The sequence below is a fragment of the Stenella coeruleoalba genome, assembly GCF_951394435.1.
Source record: "Stenella coeruleoalba genome assembly, chromosome: 11".
Taxonomy (NCBI): domain Eukaryota; kingdom Metazoa; phylum Chordata; class Mammalia; order Artiodactyla; family Delphinidae; genus Stenella; species Stenella coeruleoalba.
This window is the reverse complement of record NC_137157.1, coordinates 58,002,707-58,026,759: the sequence shown is the minus strand read 5'-3', so window position 1 is coordinate 58,026,759 and position 24,053 is coordinate 58,002,707. Positions and strand designations below refer to the sequence as shown.

The window sequence follows — 24,053 nt, the reverse complement described above, 5'->3', positions numbered from 1 at the left end:
GGTGCTATTTTCCAGCCCTAGGTACCCCAAGACTTAGGCAAAAACTTTCTAATATAGGAAGAATCAGTCTGTACCCACAGGCTCCAAACACTACATCAACCCCCATTGACTCCTGTTCACCTTCCCAGTATCCTGCTCCCCGATCAAAGGCTGCCACCTTTATTCCCTCCTGACTCTGCCCCTGTCCTTTGGTGCCAGCTCCTGTCCATCCAACATTCTGCCGCTTGTGCCTACCTGTGGAGCAGCTCTGAGCCTGGGGCAGATGGTCCGGCAGGATCAGGGAGCTGGCCGGGAGCACTGTCCGCTCCCCACACACTCTGCTGGTGCTGCTGTGAAGAGAGAAACAGGGAGTGGAGGGGCTTGGGGAATGTGGCAGGAGCTCCGGCCCAGCTCCCAGATAAAGGCTCTGGGAGGGTCTGGGGGAGCCGGGGGAGGGGCTGAGAATCACCAATCCCAGGGTGGCTGGAGGGGAGGGGGAGGCTGGTGGGGGGAAGAGGGATATAGGCTGCAGCCACACACACACACACACACACACACAGACACACAGACACACAGACACACACACACACACACACACACACACACACACACCCAGCAGTGAACGGCGGTTATCCAGCAGCCCACAGTCCAATAGCCCCTGAGCTGTGCATGCTAAGGGATGATGTTGTGTACGGTTTGTCACAAAATTTCCATGCCGGAGCCTACTCAACAGGTGTGGTCCCTGGGCTCTTTCTCCTCCTTGTCCACCCACCAGCTCTTTGCCCTTTAAACTTCCAGCCTCGACTGCCTGGCCAAAACAATTTCCGCCAGGTGCTGCTCTGGCCCTTCTACCACCAGGATGAGCAGGCTCAGGTCCCTGACGATTGAGAGGTGAGTCTGGCACACTCTCCAGTCCTCAGTTCTCCCTCTGTCCTCCTCCCGGCTGGAGCTGACCCATTGCATTGGTCCTCAGACCAGTAGGGTTGGTACTTCTCCCCACTAGTGAATGCAGAAAACTCCAGGGTCTGCCCCCCTCCACCTCCCCAGTGCCAGAGCCTCTCCCCATGGCCTCCCACCCCACTCTTGACCCCTGAATCAGCCTGACGTAGCTGCATCCTTCCAGGGTTCTGACTTCTATCCTTCCTGCTGTCATCTCTGAAAGGAGGGACAGAGCACCATGGCTGAGCTCTTCCCCTACCCTCACCCCCGCTCCAGCATTGATCTCTTAACTGCTTCTTTTTCTCCTCACAGTTGCATTTTTTTCCACTCTAATCTGTCTCCCTACAGCTCAGGCATCTTCTCCCCTGAACTTTCAAGCCTCTAGTTCACGCCCCACAGTCGAGGGGCCTTATTCTGCTCACTTCACACCCAAGGTAAGAGAATCCCAGGGGAGAGGCAGAGTCAGGATCTGATCCAGATCCAGAGAGAAAAGACCCAGAGAGAAAAACATACTGCTGTAGGAGACGAGGGGAGGGAAAGAGAAAGCCGGCTCCAGAGCAATCATCACTCTTAGCATTTATAATGGGTGCAGAATTTGAACATTTGCAAGACGCTTCGGCAGAGAGCAATCCAACTGATTTTCATCACCTCCACCGTGTGAGTAGGAAATATTCCTATTTTCAGATGAGAGAACTGAGGCTCAAAAAATTCAGTCACATGCTCTAGGACATATAGCTATTGGAGAACAGCCTCAAATTCAGGTTTTTCTCACTCCAAACTTCCCCTTCATTTTACTGCACTGGTCTGTACTTTGACCAGTAAGGGAACAGTTAAGTCTCCCAGAGGGAGTTGGGGGTCCACCTCTCCAAAAGACCTGGAGATTTGGGACCTTGTACTCTTCTACATCTTGGGATTGGGAAGAGAATCATAGCTCTGTTGCATATTTACTACAAAGACTTCTGCTCACCAGCACCTTCCCCAATCACCCTATTTAAAATTACTACCACTCCATTCTCCATATCCCTTCATTTCTTTTCTTCATATATTACATCAAACATACTACAATTTTACTTATGGTCTGTCTACCCCACATCCCACCAGAATGTCAGCATTATAAGGGCAAGGACTTCCGTCGCTTTACTGTTGGATTCCTAGCTCTATAGTGCTTGGCATATAATAGGTGCTCAATAAAAATTTATTTATAAAACAAAAAAGCAAGTCTGAGTCCAGCTTCTTGCATTGCGGCCCACAATGTGGATCCTCCACAGGGCCTCTCAAGCACTGCTAGGGTCCTGAAATGTTTGTCTCCCCATCCTACCCACCCTGGGGTTTGGGCCATACTGAGAAGTCATTCCGGCTTCACGGGGCCCCATGTTCATCCCCGAGTGAGGGCAGCAGCTAGGTCTCAAGGCCCCTTAATTATGTGAGAGGCCAATGGGGCCTCAATAAAGGCTTCCCATTACCCAGCTAATTACAGGGCTCTGTGGGGCAACCATGGCCCAGGACTCAGGGTTGGGAGCCATTAGTGGAATAAAAGGTAGAAGTGGAAGGCTGTTTACATGTTAATGGCATGACTTGTTCATGCCTTTGAGAACCTCTGATGCTATTCCTAATTGGACCAGGTCATCTCCCACCTCCTCCTCTTCTCCTCCCTCACCAATCTGGAAAAGGAGGTCCAAGCTGGGCAGGCTGGAGGAAATTGGAGGTGTAGTAGGAAGAATGTGTTAGACTGAGGGCTAAGAACAAAAGCCTCCTGGGTCCCATCTCTACATCAGCCTCCCTCCCCCACCAACCCATCCATCCCTGCCCCCAAGCCCTGGGACTAGGGAAGCAAGGATTCAGCAAAGGTCCGTCATGAATAATCTCCTTTGATGATGAGGCATCTCACAGAGGATGGCAGGAGCCAAGGATGGGGGGAGCAAGGGAATGGCAGGGAGAATTGACCACCTCTTGATCTCTGGGATTAGCAAAGACTTGAAAGAGCTGATGCTGAGTCAGAGAGGTGATGAAGGAGGGAGGCTTTGGAGGGCTAGGGCAGGCTGGGCTTCACTTTGCCCACAAATCATATGCAAATGACATGTAAAGCACGTGCTGCAGCTACAGAGAACCTAGGTGTGTTTCCTTTGAACACTTACTCTTTGAGCCACACCTCAGACACTAACTGTCACTGGCCTAGCGGAGCAGGATCCCTGGCAGACCATCCCTCCGGAGCCCCCCCTCTTTATTGCTGGTGCAGGTTGTGGGTGAAGCCAGTAAAACACTGAGCTGAGATGCTTTAATCGACCCTTCCCAGGGGTCAAGGTGGGGCACGTGACTGTGCGCGCGAGCTGGCCTGCGTATGTCCACAACATGCACAGCTTGGGCGCGACACGTGGACCCCTTCGACATTCTGGAGGGGTGCCGCGGGCTGCTGGGGGAGGGGGCTGGGCCATATGTGACAATGGGTGGAGATACCAGTGAGGACTGGAAGGATGCCGAGTCCTGTGGCCAGGACACAGTCGGGAGACAACCCACAGCACGAGGAGAAGAGTCCCTCAGAGCCTGGGGAAGAAATGTGCTGAGCCAAGAGGGCTGAGCTAGAGTGGTTTGTGCTGTGAGATGATCAAATGGCCCCTCTTGGGGGTTAGGGGACTCCAGGATGGCTTGTGCCCCTCAGAGGCTCAAACAGCCTAGACTTTGAGAGAGCTGGACTGGCTGTGAGCAGGGCGGGCAGCAGAACTTCAGCTTCTCCCATCATGATGGAGCCAATTCAAGCCCTATAACAACAGGTGGGGAAACTGAGCCCCTATACGCTTCAGGGGACAAAAACACACACTCCTGAGCTCCAGAAGAGAAGAGAAGCAGAGACAGGAAAGAGGAGGAGGGAGGGAGAGATGGGAGAGTAAAGAAGAGAGGACCCCCCCCACACACCTCCCTCAGCCTACCATCTATCCACATGACTGACGGGGGGAGGACAGGAAAGAGAGCAGGGGCCCCAGCCCTCCCCGCTCCTACCATTCCCAGCCCGGAGAGCTGACAGTGCCTTCAGCCCTGGGAAAGGAAAAGCAGGATAGGGAGCAGCAGCTGCATATTCTCCTGAAATTGCTTCTGAAAATGACCAGACACTTCACTAGGAAAGTGACGACAATTTGGGCCCTGGGAGCAGCAGATGAGGCGAGGGCGGGGGCGGTCAGGCTCTGATCACCACCCCCCTCTCGGCCTGGTTCTGAGAAGTAAAGGACGGGGGAACTGTTGGGGGTGGCGGAAGGGTGGCCAGAGCCCCAACTCTGGACATGGCTCCCCACGACAGCTCTAACCCCTCACCCACTGGGAAGGGCTGCCTCCCTGGGCCCCATCTCAGCTCAGGGCAGGGTGTGCCAGAACACGGGGCTGCCTTGTGCTCTGAGGGCTAGATTAATCTGCAGTCAGAGGATGAGCTAATCAGGTCTCCCGCCAGCGTGACTACCTGGGGAGTGAGCTGCCTGCCAGTGGAGGCTGAGGTGGAGGGAGACCCCAGCCTCAAGGCACCGTGAGCTCAGCGGAGACAGGGAAGAGGCAGGGAAGGCAGAGGTCCGAAAGGAGGCAGAGCCGTCCAGACAGAAACAAAAGGCAGCCATTTGTGTGCTCGCATAGAGCGCAGTCTACATTTTACTGCAAACCCAGGAGATGCTTGTTCCCCAAAGGTAGAGAGCAGAGTGGGAGAGGCTTAGACAAGACAGAATCTATGAGGAAATAGCCATGAAGGAAGTGGGGGAGGGTGATATTTAAAGCATTATACAAACTCTTACGTGTCACCATTAGTCAGAGCCCACAGCAACGGGGACAACGAGATGGTGTCAGACAGTTGGAAACCAAGAAAGAAATAATGACGATGACACATGGAAAATAAATGAAGACGAGAGAGGTCAGTCATAGGAATGGGGGAGTCCGGGTGGGGGGGCGTGTCCCCCTGTCAAGTGCCACCAGCTGCAGGCCCCAGCTGTGGGGCCGTGATTAGTAAGATAACTGTTGGCAGCAGCCTGGCATCTCTGGTGTACGGAAAGGAAAGGGGTGCCAGGGGGCAGGTGTGACAAAACCCAGTGCTGAGCGTGGGGTGGAGGGGGCTATGGAGCCGGGGACCCTGCATTCCCCAGGTCACCTCAGCTCGCATAAGCCCTCCAGCCTTGGGCCTCTTTCCGGGCTGAATCTCCAAAGGATCCCAGTTTCTGCCAAGACAGGGATCCTCACTTCTTCCCTCCAGGGACACACTTAATGAATCAGCTCATTGGCCACCTGCGACCTGAGCCCCATCCCCGACTGCCCCACCCCCACCCCAGTCTCTCCAAACCCCGCCAGAGCTCAGCCGGTCAAGGAGCCCGGAGACAATTTCCCTTCTTCTTCATTCTTATTATCTGCATTAGCTGGCTCCAAGGAGCCTGAGGAGAGGAAAGGGAGGGAGGCAGAGGGTCTAAGCACAAGCCAGTGAAAAGGTGGGGGGACAGGGACCCACCCACATGACCATATGTTTGCAAAGCCTCTTGTTTTATTAGTGGGCAAAGAGGCTGAGGGCGGGAGGAAGCTAAGTTTGGAGAGAGGATTGGAAAGGACTGGGAGAAGCAAGGTCCTCTTCAAGGGTTCTGCACTCTCTGAGCCCCACCTCCCATCAGAGGGCTCAGGCACGGGAGCCTCCCACGAAGGTGGGTGGGTGGGAGTAGGGCCGGTGCTGGTCCAGGAAGAAGAAACTGCTGCACCTCCTCACTGTACAGTCACCTCCAGGCAACGACTCCCCTTCTTCTTGCAGCTCAGCTTGCCATTCCCACCACCCCCAGGGCCCTGGATGACCTTGACAGCCAAGCTGCTCTCCTTGAACCTCACTGAGAACCTGGAGGGGTAACAGACAGAAAGACAAAGCTAGTGCCCTCATCCCCTCACCCCTACTCCTATATTTTCATGGTGGCTTCCCCTCCCCTTCTTGAGGCAAGTACATCCCCCCACCAGCCCCCTATGTCAGAAGACTCAAGGCCGCAGAGAACTTGGGTGGCCCTGACCTGACATAGTACGCTTCACTTTCTGACAGGACAAATTTTCCCGGTCACAATGACCGCCAGCTTGGTCATCTGCCCCAAGCCATCCCTCAGCCCCAGCTCATGGCCTTACTCCTCAGTCACAGTGACTGGAAGCTGCCTCTGTGTGGCATCCAGCACAGCCCGGTACATCTTGGTCAGCAGTTCAATCACATGCTCGCTGACCAGCAGGAAGTCCCCCTTGGAGCCCACTGACGATATCTTAGGAAGGAGAGAAACAGCAGGGAAGGGATTCATTTTTTTCTCCTCAGGAGCAGCCTGGGAGATATCAAAGGCCCAGAGTGAGAGGTCTGCTCTCCATGGCCTCCAGCTCGCCCCAGCCCTGTGATGCCCACCACCTTCTCCAGTCTGGGGCCCTGCCCCCACCCAGCTCTGATACCTCACTCAGATGCAAGCTAAAAAGCCCATCCTTGAAGCTGGTGACTGACACCCCGGCCACACTGTTTAGCGCGACGACAATCTTGGCCTGGGAATTCTTGGTGTCTGAGATAATCACATGCCCCTTGGTCAGAAGGAGAATTCGAGAGGAAGTCTAGGGACAGAACAGGAAAGGGTGAGGAAGGGTTGTGATGCATCCCCACCCTTCCAGCTACCAGCCGAGGCTCTGGATCAGGCTGGGGGAGGAGTTCGGGATATGGGCCTTCACCTTGCCATTGCCACGGTTGACCTTCATCACAGTCTCAGCCACCAGAACAGGCCCTTCCTCCCTGCCCTTCAGCTTCTGTAGCTTGGGGTTTCCTTGCAGCCCAATGTAGTCACCGTGGAATGGAATAGGGACACTGAGGACACACGGGAGGTACGCAGTGGAGATAAGGTCCTTACCTCCGACCTCCAAGGTCCTTGTACCTCCCCCCCGAGTTCCCATCTTGGTCCTCCCGTGCTCCATCCCCCATCCTCCGCCGTACCCTGTGTCTCAGCGGTTCTCAGAGCACGGTCCAGGACCGACATCAGCATCCCCTAGGACCTTGTTAGAAAGGCAAATTCTTTGGCCCCACCCCAGACCTCCTAAAACAGAAACTCTGAGGAGGGCATGCAGCAACCTGGCTGTTATCCAGTCTGCCAGGTGATTCTGAGGCGCACTAAAGTTTGAGAACCACAGCTCTGTTCCACCTGGGGAATCTTCTCTTTGCTATTGATGAAACTGCACAGGGTCTGGGAGGCACTCACCTCTGGGGGTATGAAGCCTTCTTGCCCTTGAACAGTTCGCTGGCACAGAGCTTCTCCCTTAGGACCTCTACCTGCTTCGGGGACAGCTGATCCCGGAATTTCTTGCACTGTGACAGGGGCGGGGAAGGAGGACACTTCAGAGAGGGCAGGGGCTGGAGGAGCACTGGGGAGGGGAAGGGGGGCTGAGGGATGCTGGGGGAGGGGGATGGAAACAGTCAAATACAAGCCCCAGGAGGGCTGTGTGCCCACAGCACAGCACAAGGCCTACTCCCAGACAGGTGCTCAAAAGTATTTCTTGAGTAGAAGAACTCTGTGCTAAGTGAAATAAGCCAGACAAAAGGACAAATGTGGCATGAGTTCACTTATATGAGGTACCTAGAGTAGTTAAATTCATAGAGACAGAAAGTAGATCACACTTTCTGGGGGCTGAGGGACAGAGGAATGGGGAGTTATTGCTTAATGCGCACAGAGTTTCAGTTTGGGACAGATGGCGGTGATGGTCGCACAACAATGCGAATGTGCTTAATGCCACTGAACTGTTTACTTAAAAATAGTTAAAATGGTAAATTTTATGTATTACCACAATAAAAAAAAAATTTAAGTGGAAGAGGGAGGCAGAAGAGGAAAATCAGGAGGAGGAGAAAAAAAAAAAAAAAAAGACAAATGAGAGAGGAGTTGCCTGAGCACCAGGAGAGGCTGCCCAGGCCCCGCTCACCTTCCATTGGTAGAAGAGCTTCTGAAGCTCGTGGTTAGCTGTGTTGAAGTACTTGTAAGGGGCAGCTGGCCACCTTTTGTCCAAGACATTGGTAGACGGCAAATCGTTCTTCAGCCCCAGGAGGAATTTCTGTGCCTGGGTTGGGAGCAGGGGGGTTGGGAATGGGATGACGAGAAGACCTCCTGACAGGCAAACTGGCACCCAGATCCCACCACTTTGAGAAAGAAGGCCACCCACAGGGAGAAGCAACAAGTGCAGTTGAGGAGATGGAAGGGAGTCCCCTCCTGATCTCTTTCAGTGTGAATGCAGACTTGAGGTTGGGCAGTAAGAGCGTGATCGGGAGATGGAGGGGAGAGAAGGAGTAGTTCCAAGCAGATACCTTCTACACAGGGTGGTGAGGTGGGAGGAGCAATATGGAAACTGGCCTTAATATTTTGCTTCTGTAGCTCCCTATTCTCGAGGCTTATAACTACCTACAGATGGCTGCCGCACTGTCTGTGTTAGCTATTGGACAGGTGCCAAATCTTCCCTCCTCTCTGCTCAGTCAAGGCCAACACCTCAACCTGGCATTCAAAGTCCTCTACTCAGAGCCCAACGTCATGTCACAGGGTCCCCTGCATTATCTAATCCTGGCACACCAACCAGACTGGACTCCCTGACTTGCCCTCTGCCCAGCCCATTCATCATCACTCTGTGCCTTAGCTCATGCTGCTCTCAGCTCAACTCTGCCAACCCAGATTCTACCTATCCTTTGAGATGCAGCTCAAAGCCCTCCCAGATTCCCTGGGCCAGTGGTGTCTCTCCTTTCTTTGAAGCCCCATAGCACGTTGTCTATACATTTGTTTTTGTACTACTGTTATTTGCATGGAAATCTCCCTCTTCTACAGGGTGAGTCTTTGGGAGTCAGGATGCTAGGTCCTGAGTTTTTTCACCATTCAACATCATTAAGCATCTGTTCTGTGCCTGGCACTGTTCTAGGTATGGGGACACAGCAGTGAACAGAGTAAACAAAGTCTCTTCTCACTGAGTTTACATTCTACTGTGGGTGGAGAAGGAGACAAGCCCACAAGCAAATAAACATAGACTGTAGCTTCCAATAATTATATACGCTATGATGCAAAAAAAAGCAGAACAGAGACAGGAATGAGTGGTAGCATATTCCAGACAAGAAGGAAAGCCAGTGCGACTGGGCTAAATTGAGCAAGAGAAGAAAAGATCAGAGAGTAGGTTAGCCAAGGAGAGATCATGAAGGGCCTTGTAGGCTGTGGTAAGGACATTTGGCTTTATGTGGGGTGAAATGGAACACCTTTAGAGGGTCTTAGAGGAAGAGTGACATAAACTGACTTAAGGTTTTACTTTTTACTTTTTAAAATGTAATACAACTTATTTTCTTATTTTGAAATTTTTTAAATTTGCGTGAAAGCTGAAACAACATTGCAATGAACATCTGAATAACATATACTTCCCACCTAAATTCACCAGCTGATAATGTTAACATCTTACCCTATCTTTGTGCTCTAACACACGCACACATAAATACAAATGCATGTAAGTATATAAATACACGCATATGTACAAATCTTGGCTACTATAGCATCCTAAAGTAGGTTACAGCTATCACGACATTTTCCTCTAAAGCTTAAGCACGCATTGCCCAAGAACCAGGATATTTTCCTACACAATCATGATTCTATCACCATACCTAAGAAAATTAACATTAATTGGACACACTCACCCAACAGTAATGTGTATGCAAATCTCTTCTAATGTCCTTTATAAACTTTAAAAATGTACTCTTTGACTTTGTTTTTATTTTTCCTGATCCAGGATCCAATCAAGTTTCACCCGTGGCATCTGACTGTTTAGTCTCCCCCAATCTAGAACAAGGACTCTTAAGTCTTTATATCTCAGGGAGCACCTAGCACCCTGTTTATTTATGGGATAGAATTACTGAAGGTATAGAAAATGACTTGACCTTGAACACTTCCAAATTTTTGGAATTTTTGTGAAAACTTTTTACTGAGATATTAGGTTAAAAAACTAAAATAGAAAAAGGCAAAACACACAGTACATTGCTGTAACTCTCCAGGAACAATGCAAGCTCTTTGTACCTTCCACTGCAAAGATCTAGTGGGCTTGGTCTCATCACCCTGGAGTCCCCAGTCCTTGGCCTGGTTTGATTTAATTCAGTAAACATTCCTTAGCATGTCCCATAATCCCCCATGTTCCAACTGATGTGGAGATTCTGAGGTTTTTCTTTTTTGTTTGTTTTTTTAGATCTAGAAAGTTCTGCTTTTCCCTATGCAGCCCTCCTGCCCACAGGTCTACCCAGAGCCATGGATACCTGGGTTGTCCAGGCCTCTGTGAGTGTGTTGGGAGTGGTGAGGCAGGAAGGGGAGGGGAACAGTCACAGGTGGTGGTTAAAACTAGAGTCAAATAGCTTGTATCCCAGCTCTACCACATACCAGCTATGGAACTCCTACAAGTTATTCAACCTCTCTGGGCCTTAGTTTTTACCAATAAAATGAGGGAAAGAGTATATTTTATTTTTAAAAAACATATACTTTGAATAACAATTTTCTGGGCATGTTTAACTAACCTAGGTAAGAAAACCATGGTGTTTAATTGTAAATAGATTGATATAAAATTGGACCAATACTTGATGTGTACAATTTTAGTATATAGGGTTTTGTGCTTTTAAAAAGAAAAGGTCGGGACTTCCCTGGTGGTGCAGTGGTTAAGAATCCACCTGCCAATGCAGGCGACATGGGTTCGATCCCTGGTCCAGGAAGATCCCACATGCCGTGGAGCAACTAAGCCCGTGCACCACAACTACTGAGCCCGCTTGCCACAGTTATTGAATCCCACAAGCCTGGAGCCCCGTGCTCTGCAACAAGAGAAGCCACCACAATGAGAAGACAGCACACCGCAATGAAGAGTAGCCCCTGCTCGCCACAACTAGAGAAAAGCCCATGTGCAGCGAAGATCCAAAGCAGCCAAAAAAAAAAGTTCAATTAATTAATTAATTATAAAATAAAATGAGGGCAATATAAGGGCCTACCTCAGAGGGTTGTTGAAAGCATTAGAGTTAATGCATGTAAAGGGCTTAGCACATAGTAAGTGAGTTATAGGCAAGGCAATGGCAAAATATGGACTAGTCAGAAACACTGGGGCAATCAATGCCCTGTGGTCCCCCATACGCAGACTTCCACAGTGGGTCTGATTTATTGAAATACTGGTTTAAAGGCAACAGCTCCTGTGGTGACATTCAGCAGATGCCTGATGATATACAGGTGAAAGAGAAGGTAGACTAGAGGTCATTCAGGAGATAAGAACAAAATCAGATTACAGGTCTCGGGTGTGCAGCAAGAGAGCACGTACTCTGGTAAGGCAGACACCCTGGAGCCTGCCTGAGGAGAGCCCTGGCAATGGAAGAGGCCTAGGACAATGGAGCTTCCCGGGGGAGGGGGAGGAGGACACAGTGAAGACTCAGGGAGGTGGGAAGAGGCCCAGAGCCCCCCTTCCTCAACTTAGCCAAGGGAACAGAGAGGAGCTCCAATGCATCTCGTGTCTTTATGAGCAAAGTCAGTAAGAGTCCTAACAACCATCAAAAATCAAATCAGCCGAGGTCAGTTCTAATTCACTCCAGCCCTCTGTCCAAGATCTCCCGCTCTTCTCTCTGGTCTTTCCCAAAGTTTCAGTGGAGTGCTGCTCTCCCCCATCTGGTTTCCCTCCAACACTTCTCAGAAGCACTGTTGCTATCGGATGTATGTCTCTGGAAATCACCCCTCTCTGTCCCTGTTTTCCTCTCACTGGAAACTGTCCATAGTTTGAACGTCCAGACCTGCTCTTGGCTTCTTCCTGCCCACCCTGACCCAAGTCCTCCAGAATTAAGGTCCTTCCTGAGATTCGGTTTCAGCCTGGCCTGCTACAGTGTCAGAAGAGATAGAAGGAAGATATGACTCCTCCACCTTCACCCCCAGCCCTAAAATGAATCTCAGGAGGTTGGGTTACTTAACCCTATGTGTGTCCTCTCTCTGCTCTTCAATGAGGCACAGCCTCTGCAACTGTTGTTAACCACCTAGCCCCAGTCTCTTCTCCAGCCTACTCACCATGGACTAGTTGGTGGGTGTGCTGGGACCCCTTCCTGCCACAAGGTTGCCTGCAGTGTCTGTTCATGCCAAAATGTGCTCTGATTCTGCCCCTAGGCCCCTAGGCGCTGGGGCCCTCCCCGTGCAGGCTGCTGCCCCATCCCCTCTGCTCCCAGGGTTTAAGTACATCAGATAGAGGAGGCTCTTGGGAAAAAGCTTTGAGTCACCTCCTCTCAAACCCCACATACTTCCTCTTCCCAACCTGTCCCTCCCTCCTCAATGCCCCGTTTCCACCCTCAATCCCCACCACTTACCATGCTCTTGTAGATGAAATCTGACAAGGTGAGGGCAGCCCCTGACCGGAAGTACTTCCGATAATTCTTGCGAGCCTGGCAGGGACATACAAGAAAAGGGCCAAAGTAAAGATAGAGAGTTATACCTGGAAGATAGAAGACAGGCCTAGAAGAGGTTCTACTATTTTTCAACCACACAAAGAACAGAGTAAGGAAAAGAGCTGAGACTATAGCTGGAGGGAGAGAGTAAAGTCAGACAAGCTGGCAGTCAGGAGGACACTCAAAGCAGAAGGCAGAGCTCTGCTGCTAAGTCAGAAACACACCCAAGCATATATTCAGATCTCCCCAAGATGCACCCACACTCCCAGACACACAGAGCAGACCCAGAAACACACCAAGACACAGACATACCATCACACACAGATGTGTCCTGGGTGAGGGCAGGACCTTCTCTCTGCTACTCTTCCCCACCAGCAGCAGCTGGCATGACCCGGAGGAGCCACGTGAGGGGAGGAAACCCCTCTCCCTTCCCCATTACCTTCCAACCTCTCACAAAAGCCTGGATCAACAATGCTGATGCCTTCATCTTCCCATAGCGTTTCTTTTGCTGTAGAAAACAGTGGGCCTGTTAGAAAAACTCCACCTCCTGAACCACCTCTCCGCTTCCCACTCTCCTATTAGAGTAAGGGGGATAGGACTTTGGGGATGACAGATACCATGTTGCCCCGAAACCAAGAGGAAATGAGGATCTGACTCTTGCGCATCAGTTGGTAGTGGACGCGGCAGCGCCAGCCTCGGTACATCTTCTGTATGAGTGTGGCCAGCTGATGGATTCGTAGGCGCCTCTGATCTTCCAGGTGGAAAAGCTGTGGAGAGGTGGAAGGGGGGCAGAGAGGGACTCACCTAGGGGAACCCCACGGCACCAAGATTTCCTAGCCAGTGTCTTATTCAATCGTTCCTTAGTCCTCTTATTCATTTATGCATTCATTCATTTAATAAGCAGCTACTGAGCTCTGACTCTTTAGCAGGCATTGTGCTAAGACTTGGAAACTCAGACACCCTGACTCTCAAGGAGTCCTGCTTCAGGCAGAGGCGCTCAGACCAGCAATGCAAGCACACCTAATTCCAGGGCTCAAGGCAGGCAGGGCAGGAACCCAAGAACTCAGTTCCCAGGGATAAAGTCCCTGCAGAGAGGAGACTTCCTCATCCACTATCCATTCCAGGTTCTAGAAGCTCCCGTCGCCCAGCCTCGCACTCACGTGGGCTCTCCAACTCTTCCACCTTCCAGCCCCACCAAACACAAGTGCACCCTCCAACTCACAGTCTTGGGGCTTCTGATGAAGATCTTTGTCCTCCCAAAGGCCAGCTCCTCTGAGGACACACTCAGCTCCCCCAGGACCTTCTCGACCCCCTCCCTACAGGAGCAGGTGGGGAAAGCTGCCAAAGGGCATCCCAGGGGAGGGTCCTCTCCCACCTGTCCTCTACCGCCTTCCACCTCAGGAGAAGAGTTCAGAGTTCGGACAGACTTCAGAGCCTCTGAGAAGTGATCATTCAATTCATTTCCCCGAGAAGCCCCTTCACGAGCTTCAGCGATACACATGGCACCACCTGGTCTCTTCCCCCACAGAGGTTCCCTGCACTGCCCTTCCCTTCTCCCCAGTCTCCCACTGAGTCTTACCGGTCTCCACCGTCCCAGTGAGGCCAAGTGCTCCGGCTCAGCAATCGGTACCTTTCCAGGAAGGACCCGTAGGCCTGGCGGTAGGCATAGCCTGCTCGTCGCACCCGCACATTCTCCAGCAGCCCCAGATACCGAGACTGGACGGCCACCAGCTCCGAGGAGAACTCACCTCGCTTCTGATGCTCATTGGGCTTTATACACCTGGTGGGAGGTAAGGCAAGGCCCGGGCTACAGGAGCTTCACCCTTGCCAGTGTCACCCACCCTGGTCTCTACACCTCTATTCTGTACGCATTCCCGTTAGCTGAAAATTTTCAGAGGAAGCAGACACACTGGCCTTCCCAGTTTCACTCACTATAGCATGGTCCCTACTTGACCATGATGCTCTCCCCCTTACAGGACTCTCAGCTCCTCAGCTGGCTCTGTTTTTCATGAGGCAAAGGGATCTGGTATCCTATTCCAGAGACAGCCATCCCCCCACCCCCGCACGGACATGTTCTACCATGCGTGGACCCTGCAAGTGTCATCACAAATGCAGCATGTTCCCCTATGTGCCCAGCATGTCACCTGATGTAGTTGGGTTTCTTGGAATACAGGTTCTTCATGAGAATGGCCACAGAACCCTTGAACTGGACCCCAGCAGTTGGGGGGCGTTTGAGAGACGCCTGCTTTGGATCACCCTCAGGAAACAAGGACCGAAGGAGGGGGTGCTGGGCCTTCCACATGGCCTGGGACAAGTCCCGGAAGAGCAGGTCGTTATTCTTGTCGATGAAGCTGTTCACGTTGTAGGTCACCTGTACAGGAACAGCACTTGGTCTGGACAGCCCGCCACATTGTCTGTCGTGCGCGTGGCCCTCCCAGTTTCACTGCGAAGTGTTCCTGGTTCTCACCTCCCCCCAGTGCCTCCCCCATTGCCTTCAGCCTGTGCCCAGACCCTAGTCTTCACCCTCCAGCCCCGTGACATCACCTTGCCCGCATAGTGGCAGATGCGGAAGCAGCTGAGGCCCATGCTGTGGTCATACTGGTGCTGGGCATTCTGGGTGACTTTGCTCTCATAGTGGCCATGCTTGGAGAAGATCTGGTTCAGCTTTGCTAGGAAGGTGGAGTCACTGACCACCCCAGGCCGCAGGCACTCCTCGTCCAGCATGGCCAGGATGCCTCGTTGATTCTGGCCAGGGGAACACGATCAGCCCAACCTAGACCTGGTCCTTCAAGACGTCCACATCCTCACTGCCGCCCCTCTGCCCCCTCATCCTTTGCCCCCTTTACCATCCTTATCAAGTGGGGTGGGGGAGGAGGGGAGAGAGAGACAGGGGAAGGGTGTTCAGGCAGTCTGGAGGGGGAGGTCCCAGAGATGAGAGAAGGATAACTTACATCCTCAATGAGGTTACAGATAATGCCATTATCAAAGTAGTCCACCTTCACCCACGGTATGCCCTGGCAACAGGAGATGACAAATTACACGGAGCAGGTCCAAGACAAGTCTCCAACGGTCTCACCAGAACCAGGCCCCCTTTCACCCACCCCACAAAGGACCATCAGAAAGCCCTATAGTTCAGAGGGGTCCTTGGTGTGGTTTCGATCACATCCTCATCCCTCCAAGGTTGATGGAGAATTTGTGGGGTGGGTGGGCAGACGTGTGGGAGGACCCAGAGCAGTTGTGAGAGAGGGTGAGACAGTGCAGAAAGCCATGTAGGTGCTGTAGGTTGGAGAAGGAAGTGGAATATGTTGGGTGAAGACTGGGATAGGGATTACCCCACTGTGGGAGTGGGGAAGGGTCCTTGAGTATGTAGAAGAGCAAATGGCCATACTGTTCTGGCAACAAGCTATGGAACCAAAGCACATAGGTGAGTTTATCATAAAACAACAAAGCTAATTTGATACATCTTCAAAGACCTTCATCAGTGATTCCCAAACTCAAGTGTGCATCACAGTCACCTGGAGGGCTTGTTAAAATACAGATGGCTGGGCCCCACCCCCAGGTTCTGATTCAGCAGGTCTGGGACAGGGCCTGGGAATCTGTCTTTCCAACATGTTCCCAGGGGACACTGCTGCTGCTGGTCCAGGACCACACTTTCAGAACAACTGATCTACATGATACTTTGGGGCTGTATAATTTGTTTTTTAAAAAGCAAGAATGGTATAGAAGCAAAAGACCCATAAGACCATGCATCTCTAATTTAGAGCTTTGCTGGGTAACAGGCCTATAGACAGGAGAGCTCTGGACCAGCCAAGGGCCAGACCTCCCAGGCTCAGGCCATTCCCAGGTGTGGTTGGGGAACACGAGCCTTTCTCTTCCTGCTCCCTCACAGGTCTTTAGGGAATGCAGAGTGGAATTAAGTAAAGTTGCCCGCCCACTTCATCCCCAAAATACCTCCCCAACTGGCTAAATGAACAATCCTATGCAGCTATAGAAAAGCATCTTTATGTACTGATACAGAAAGGTCTCTTGTTAACTGGTGAAAGCAAGATGCAGAACAGAGTGTATTCATTGCCACTTGAATAAATTTTGAGGGGAAATATATTTACAGATTTTTTTGATTACACATAAAAGACGTCTGGAAGGAGGCCGACTTCAGTTGCCTCTAGATGCGGGGGGAGAACTAGGAAGCTGGGATGGGGTGGGAGGGAGACCTTTCTTTATACACCTTTTTAAGCTTTTTGAATCTTGAAGCATGGGAATGTATATCTATTTGCTAATTTAAAATTTTAAAGTAAAAACATACAAAACTAAAAAAACTTTTAGTTGTGACCACATTGCCTGAAATTCTGCCACAGCAGGTTCCTGAGGGCTCACAGGGAACATCCCTGAGAGGGTTTTGATGAGTGAGACTCAGCCATTCACCCTTTGGAGTGAATTAGCTCAAACAGAGAGCTTTTCTAACACTTGGCCATAGGAAACTGGGGGGGCGGGCGGGGGGGTGCGGTTTTCGCTGACCAGGGGAAGGAGTGTGGAAACTTTGAGCCACGGGGCATTTCTGGTGAGAAAGTCTGGGTGCTACAAGAGGGGACGGCAACATCAGTCCAGCCCAGAGGAGACAAAAGATTCTGAGACGTCAGAGAAGGGCACCGAAAGGGATGTGGTAGGGTGCCAAGCCCAGGAGAAATGCCCCTTCTAGATTCGGCTCATAGCCTGCCCTGGGCCAAGCACAGCTGTCACTTCACTCTTGTCAGCCCTCTCCCCCACCCCTACCCACCCCAACACCCTTCCATCAATCTGCTCCCTTCCTCTCCTGGCCTGGAGGGCAGGATGGGGAACTGGGGGTGGAAAGCAGAGAATTAGGGCTTCTTGGTAATGCTGGAATATTCAGCTGTGCAAGGGAAACCTTCTGTCCTTAGTGTTCTCATCTGGGGACAATTGAGAGGAAGCTGTGATGAAGGAGAAAGATCTGGCATACGTAGAAGTCATCTGAGAGAGGGGAAGCAGGAAGTCCTCGTTTACCTCTCTCTTATATTCCTCTTGCTCCTCTTTCAGCGTTATCTCTATGAACACCTGCTGTAGCTTCTCATTGCAGTAGTTGATCACAAATTGCTCAAAGCTATTATCCTGTGGTGGGTACACAGGTTAGAGAGTGAGACCAAGACACTTCCTCTGTCTCAGCCCTACCTCCCCTCTCTCACACCCCCCTTGGAGCCTGGCGCTCCTAACCCTCAGGAAGCAGGGTGCTGAGGTTGCCGAAGCTCTCTCACCTCTAATATTTCAAAGCCATAGATATCCAGGACCCCCATGACCTTCCTTTTCTCCCCAGTGCCCACCTGAAGAGGAGGAAAAGATAAATCTGAGGACCGGCCCTCTACACACCAGGCCAGGCCCCTCTGGGATGGATGTGAGCAAAGCAGGGAGCAAACAGAACTTGGGTGAGCCTGACCAAGCTGGAAAGGAATTGGTGTAATTTTACTCTCCCTCTTCCTCTATAGGCTGAAGGACAAGCAAAGAGGGAGGAAAGGAGGAAAAGGAAGATGTAATAGATTCCAGGAAAATGCTCCCATGGTACAAAGTAGAAAGACGTTAAAATCTTCTCGGGAAAATAACCATCCCTTATATTTGTAGAGCATTTTACAAAAAATCCTATGATCTTATTTCATTAATCCATCTATCCCTATAAGGTGTGATTATTCCCATTCTATAGATGAAAAAAAATCGAACTTCAAAAGAGCTAAGCATTTACCCAAATCTAGATTCAAATCCTATATTACCCTGCTGCCTTCTGGTAACAGATTCTAAATTGATAGCACTTTCACATACGAATTTTTAAATAATAGCTCTATTTTGACCGAATTTGCACACCATAAAATTTACCCTTTAAAAGTATACAATTCAGTGGGATTTTTTTTTCAGTATATTCAAAAGGTATACAACCACCACCACCAAATTCCAGAGCATTTTCACCATCCCCAGATGAAATCTTATACATGTAACCCATTAGCAGTCACTCCCTATTCCCCTGCCAACTGCTGACCTGCTTCCCATCCCGATGGATTGCTTACTCTGGACATTTCATATAAATGGAACCATACAAAATGTGACCTTTTGTGTCTGGCTTCTTTCACTCAACATCTTTCCAAGGTTCATCCACGCTGAGCATGTATGAGCACTTCGTGCCTTTTAATGGCCAAATAATATCCCACTGTACGGATATACCACATTTTGTTTATCCATTCATTAGCTGATGTACACTGGGGCTGTTTCCACTTCTTGGCTATTATGAATAATGCCTCTATGAACATTTATGCACAGGTTTTTATGTGGACATCTGTTTTCAGTTCTTTTGGATATATACTTAGGAGTAGAATTGCTGGGTTATATGGTAACCACGTACACAATTTCATCTGATCCTCACTAAATCCTGCGAAACAAGTAGGCATTAGTGTGTCTCATTTCCCAAATCGGGAAACTGAGGTTCAGAATCTCTGTGAAACTGAAAGACCACACAGTTGGTAAGTAGGGAACCCAAATAGATGAACTCAAAAAAACAGAGATGTTTCCAAAACACTACATTATCGTAAATAAATAAATACACCCTATCCTCCTTACTCTGTTCATCTCAGAACCCAAGGCATGGGGCGGGCAGAGGAGAGTGCTGAGGGAGGAGGGCAGTCTCTCACCTGGATACTCTCATTGATTCGATTCACCAGCCAGGTGAAAAGGCGGCTGTAGACGTTCTTAGCCAGAGCATCCCGAGCGTACTGAGCCTGCAGGGCAGTGCCAACTGGTTAGTGTGGCAGCCACAGAACAGACTCAAAACTCAGCCTCCTCCCACAGGGCCCCTCACCTGGACGACATTCAGTGCAGTGACCACTTTTTCTCTGGCCGTTTCCATGGTCCTTGAGCACAAAGCTCTCTCTAGTTCCACTGAATTCAAACCCACCATTTCCCCAATCTCTTGAATACCTGGAGTGATGAGGAAATACAACATGGCCTGAGAGAGGGCTTGCTCCCAGGGGAGGGAGGGAGGGCTGAAAAGTGGAACTGCTGAGAGCCTGCTGTTCCTGGGTCTTACTGGGAAAGTCCTTACAGCCAATCCAGAACATGGCTCTGGAGGAATCTCTGGGGAGGAGGAGGAAAGGGAGATCTTGACGCTTTGCATGCATTATCTCCTTTAATATGAGAATCTCCTGAAATGAGTGTAATTGTCCCCATTTCTGCAAAAAATCCACTGAAACTCAGAGAGGTCCCAGAACCTAGGTCTACCAAACATCAAAACCTCATTCCAATATGCCTCACAGGGAGTTCTGAATGAGTATGTTTGGGGAAGAACTCCTGAGCGGGCAGAGGGGGACTGAATCAGAGTGAGGTCTATTATGCTGGAGATGGTGGAAGAACAGAAATTGTAGCAGGAGATTCAGGGAGCTGGTTGGGTGCAGACCTCTCCCATCACGGATGCCACTTGCTGGTACCCCATTGGCCTGGAACTCGTCTGCCAGTTCCACATTCCCCAGCTTCAACACCAGGGCCACCACCTCTAGCACCTGCCGAATCTCCTCCTTGGAGAACCCAATCACGGTCATCGCACTCTTGGAGAGAAAGGAGAAGTCCAAAGTTGAACTGCGGTGCCAGTCTTACGCCTCCCTTCTCAAAGCCAGAGCCTGGGCTCAGGGCATGGCCTAATGGCCCATCCCAGGTACTCACCTGGAGGGCCTTGAAGTTGGCAGTGTCGTCCATGCCATCCACCCTGGATGCCCCCGGGTTCAGGTAGGCATAGCCATTTGTGTCCCGCTCAAGCTTCAGGGCCTCTGGGAGGGCCAGCATGAGGGAAGAGGGTCAGTACACATGCTTTCTGGAGTCCTCCAGCCTTGACCCTCACGGTCCTTGTCCTAGGTTGGTTCATTCATTTATTCAGAGGAGCCGTTTTTGTTTTAGGTTCTTTCCCTGCCTCTTTTGTTTTGGGATCACTAATTCCTGTGATGATCGACTACATTTTCAAGTGGTATTTAGGGTTTGGGTGTTCATAATTGTTGAGGTTTTCCCCAACTTTTATGAAAGAAAAGCCTCATTCTACTCTTTTCCCCACCATCAGGGTTCCAAACAATAAAAACAAACAAGACACCTCTCTGTCCTGCTCAGTTCTCAATGGTTCTCGGAGGATGAAGGCGAGGAAAGAAGGGGGAGCACACATCTGCCACCCACCCCCAGCCTCGAGGCCTCACCCTAGGCCCATGTTGGCGCACCCATTATTTGTTCACAAAGCACCAACCAAGTGACAGATACTATGTTCCCCAACCCTGACTCCCTTCGGGAAGGTTTTCTCTGTGCATAGCTGAGCCAAGTGGCCCTCTTGGGTTCCCCCATTGTGCATCTCTACCCCAGACCACATCACATGGGCTGGGCTTTGGGGTTTTTTCTGTCCCTCCTACAAATGAACAACTTGCGTGTTGGGACTGTGTTTTTCATCTTCATATTCTGTGTGCCTGGCTGGCATGCAGGAACTTTTTTCTTTTTAATAAATGAATCAAGGGAATGGTCAAAGCCGTTCACCTGAGATGGGAAGGAATGGGTTAATCATGGAGCTTGAAGGGTATCAGTTATCTGTTATTCAAATGATCTGAGAATCAGGGAGTGACCCTCAAACTAGAGTTTAATGGCAGTTTCCCCTGAGACACAAATTTTGAAATAAGAGCCTGCTAAAGAGGGGTGTCTGGAAGGAGAATGAGTCAGAAAGGCCCTGGGATGATGACACCAGGGAGGGAGGCCCCACCCAGACTCAACTTAAATCAGTGAGTGAGAATCAGCCAGAGCACAACTCTAGTACCTATGATTCAGAAAAACAGAATACAGTCAAGACAATTAAGCCAGGAGGGAGGATGAGACCTGTGGGGGCTCTTGAACCATAGAGATCTCCAGGAGGGGGAAAGGAGACAGGCACAAGTCCAGCATAGAATAACCAGAAACCAAAGGGACAGGTTCTTGGAGGCCAAGACACCCACAGTGCCCACAGTTAGAGGGGGGATTGAGAGGGGAAACTCTGGCAGGGCTTTAAGTCCCATCAGACCCTGCAGTAATGCCCATCCTGAGCCACCTCAGGCCCATCCAGCATCCAGGCTGAGATGGTCTCTTCCCCAAGACAACGTAAGGTGCTCCATGCCTTCTGCCCCTCTAGCTAGCTGCAGAGCCTATTGGCACTGATCACACTGTATTGTGATGTAGCTGTTCATGCATCTGCCATCCCTAGAAGACTCTAAGTTCTTCGAGGACAAGGTCTCTTACTCACCTCTGTATCCCTAGAAGCTAGCACAGTAGGTGTTCAAGAGATGTTTGATGAATGATTGAATGGAACCTCCACAGAACTATCTAAGAAGAGAAAATCAAGGACAAGGTCCTGGGCGAGGCAGATGTACACCCAGGACAACTTCAGCTAGAGCTCATTGAAAGTTCTTGAACACTTGTAACCTCCTGCCTGCTTTCCTGCTGAGCTACGGACAAAGTCCCTTAAATTGAAGATAGGAGAGATGGTAGATGGAAATAAGTGTTCCATTTTTGAAGCCAGCTTGGGCAAAGAGGAATCCAGACAAGACAGAGAAATAAGAGCAGGGAAGAGGTAAGAAGGCTTATTCCTAGCAATAAAACCCCAGAAATGGAAGAGAACACAGAGGTCAAGGGATTTGTTCCCAGCAATGGGTGGATGAGATTCAGGGTAGGGACTGCCCTGAGATTCAAGGGAAGAGGGCTACAGGGATCCAGAGAGGTCCAGGGGTTCTGGGCATTGAATGGAGGCTAGGGATGTTCTGCCATGTGTCGGGGGCAGGCACATACTCAGCAGCTCTGGATCTGCTCCAGCCAGTAGCTGATAGAAGATGTGGAAGTTCCTTTCTCCTTCAAGGTGCTTCACCACGCGGGATTTCTCAAGCAGATCTGGCAGAGAATTTGAAAATCACGTTCTGAGGACCTGGGAGGTACTGCAGCTTCCCTCTAATTCTGCCCTCATCCCTAGCGTTCCTAGTGGTTGGGAAGCCTGGTAGTCTAACATTCCTCCTTCCTACAGCAGCAGATTAGCCAAAAGGAACACCGTGGGGGCAGGTGGGACAGGTGGTAAGCGGGATGGGGAGACACGTACAGTTTGTGATGATGCCACCAAGGGGGGATCCCTTGAAGTCAAACTCAACATCCATGTATTTTCCCTTCAGAGACCAGAGAGAGAGAGAGAGACTTGGCTTCCTCCTCTTCTCGCCACCCTGTCCAGGAGGGATCTGCGCCTTGTTCCTCCCCCTCAAGGCCCCACACCCTCTTGTCCCAGTCCGGGGAGATGTTCACTCACAAATCGAGAGGAGTTGTTGTTGCGAATGGTCTTGGCATTGCCAAAAGCTGCGGAGATGAGGGGAGGGGGAATACGATGGCTGAGGCGAGAAGAGGGACTCCAGAGCAGGGGAAGGGGGAAGGCCCTCCAGCCATGAGGTCGATCTCAGGTTTCTCAGGCTGAGCAAGAACAGCGATGTGGGGAACACTGGGGACGGTAGGGTGGGGTGGGGGTGGATCGGGCAGAGACTGGACTTCTCACCCTCCAGCACTGGATTTGACTGAAGCAGTTGTTCCTTCACAGAGTTCACCCGTTCCCCTTCCCCACAGACAGCCGCCACGTAAGTCATCACTAGCTTACTAGCCTCTGCAAGAGAAACCCTCGCGTGAATCCCCACCAATGCCCTTAACCTCCCTCATCCCAGCACCTCACACCACTCAGAGTCAGAAAAAGCCAGGGAGGAATTTCAGGGGGTGGGGGCAGAACTGGGCCTGGCTTGGAAAGAGACAAGGGGGTAGTTCCAGCAGTGACTCCATGGCTTCCCCGCCGGGCGCCTCACCTGTCTTGCCAGCTCCACTCTCGCCCGTGATGAGGATACACTGGTCTTGGTCCTGGTCCCTCAGTGACTGGTATGCCTCATTTGCCAGTGCATAGCTTGTGGGGAGGAAGTGGGTGGTGACTAGTGTGGGACCAGTCCAGGACAACACCTTTCACTCGACCCCCAACCCCCAGACTCATTCGCCCTCCCCACTTGGACCAGACCAAGGCAAGTGACAGGCCCAGGAAGGGGCCTCCAGAGGGCCAAGGGAGGAAGGGGCAGCTGGAGAACCTCCTTCAGGAGGAAGGAAAGAGGAAATTAGGATGTGTCATCATAGCGAGCTGGGGCCCTGTCACCTTTCCTCGGTCCCTCTACTCACACATGGGGCTTCAGCTCGTAGAAGGTATAGTCCCTGTATCTGGCAATGAACTCTGGGCCATAGATGGGCAGCTGTTGGTAGGGATTCACTGAGACCAACACGTTCCCAATGTAGGTCTGGAGCCAGGGAAGATGAAGGGAATGAGCGAGGGTGGGGGTTAGGGGGAGGCACATGAACTCTCTGGCCACACGGCCACAGGCAGGGGCACCCGTAAGCACTCACATAAATCTCCCCGTTCTCATAGCGCAGCTGGAGGTTCTTGATCAGAGACTCCTGCTCCAGGGGTTCCAGGAGCACAAGGTCCTCCACCCCAATGGACCCTTCCAGGAGAGTCATGTCCAGAGGAGCAGCTGATCCTGGGATCAGTTTGTTGATGTCTGCTCAGCTTTAGAGGCCAGTAGCTGTTTGAGGGGAGGAAGGCAGAAGGACCAAGAGAGCTTTCCCCTCCCCCAGTTCTGGCCCTAGAGAGAGCCCCCAACCTGGGAAAGGCCTCTGGGCCAGC

The 24,053-nt window shown here is 51.1% G+C and overlaps 1 protein-coding gene across 2 annotated transcripts; it reads right to left on the bottom strand.

The window, feature by feature from the left end:
* Nucleotides 1-286: 286 nt before the first annotated feature.
* Nucleotides 287-23,887, bottom strand: MYO1A (myosin IA; the record flags this gene model as incomplete). Of its 2 annotated transcripts, XM_079937844.1 has the most annotated exons (27): nt 5,193-5,758; nt 6,034-6,161; nt 6,340-6,492; nt 6,607-6,739; nt 7,128-7,234; nt 7,843-7,977; nt 12,248-12,322; nt 12,765-12,833; nt 12,943-13,092; nt 13,548-13,641; nt 13,905-14,105; nt 14,470-14,696; nt 14,870-15,070; nt 15,277-15,339; nt 17,345-17,449; nt 17,593-17,658; nt 19,009-19,095; nt 19,176-19,294; nt 19,770-19,917; nt 20,033-20,136; nt 22,154-22,252; nt 22,455-22,518; nt 22,656-22,702; nt 22,896-23,000; nt 23,194-23,288; nt 23,552-23,667; nt 23,774-23,887. In XM_079937844.1, the coding sequence occupies 27 exons, from the start codon at nt 23,885-23,887 to the stop codon at nt 5,632-5,634; spliced, it is 3,132 nt and encodes a 1,043-aa protein (XP_079793970.1). In that variant the 3' UTR covers nt 5,193-5,631. The 2 variants fall into 2 exon arrangements, 1 of the variants encoding a protein (XP_079793970.1); XR_013830591.1 differs by lacking the exons at nt 22,154-22,252; nt 22,455-22,518; nt 22,656-22,702; ... (2 more) ...; nt 23,552-23,667; nt 23,774-23,887 and adding an exon at nt 287-326 and having other exon boundaries at nt 5,534-5,758; nt 20,033-21,611.
* Between the last annotated feature and the right edge of the window lie 166 nt (nt 23,888-24,053).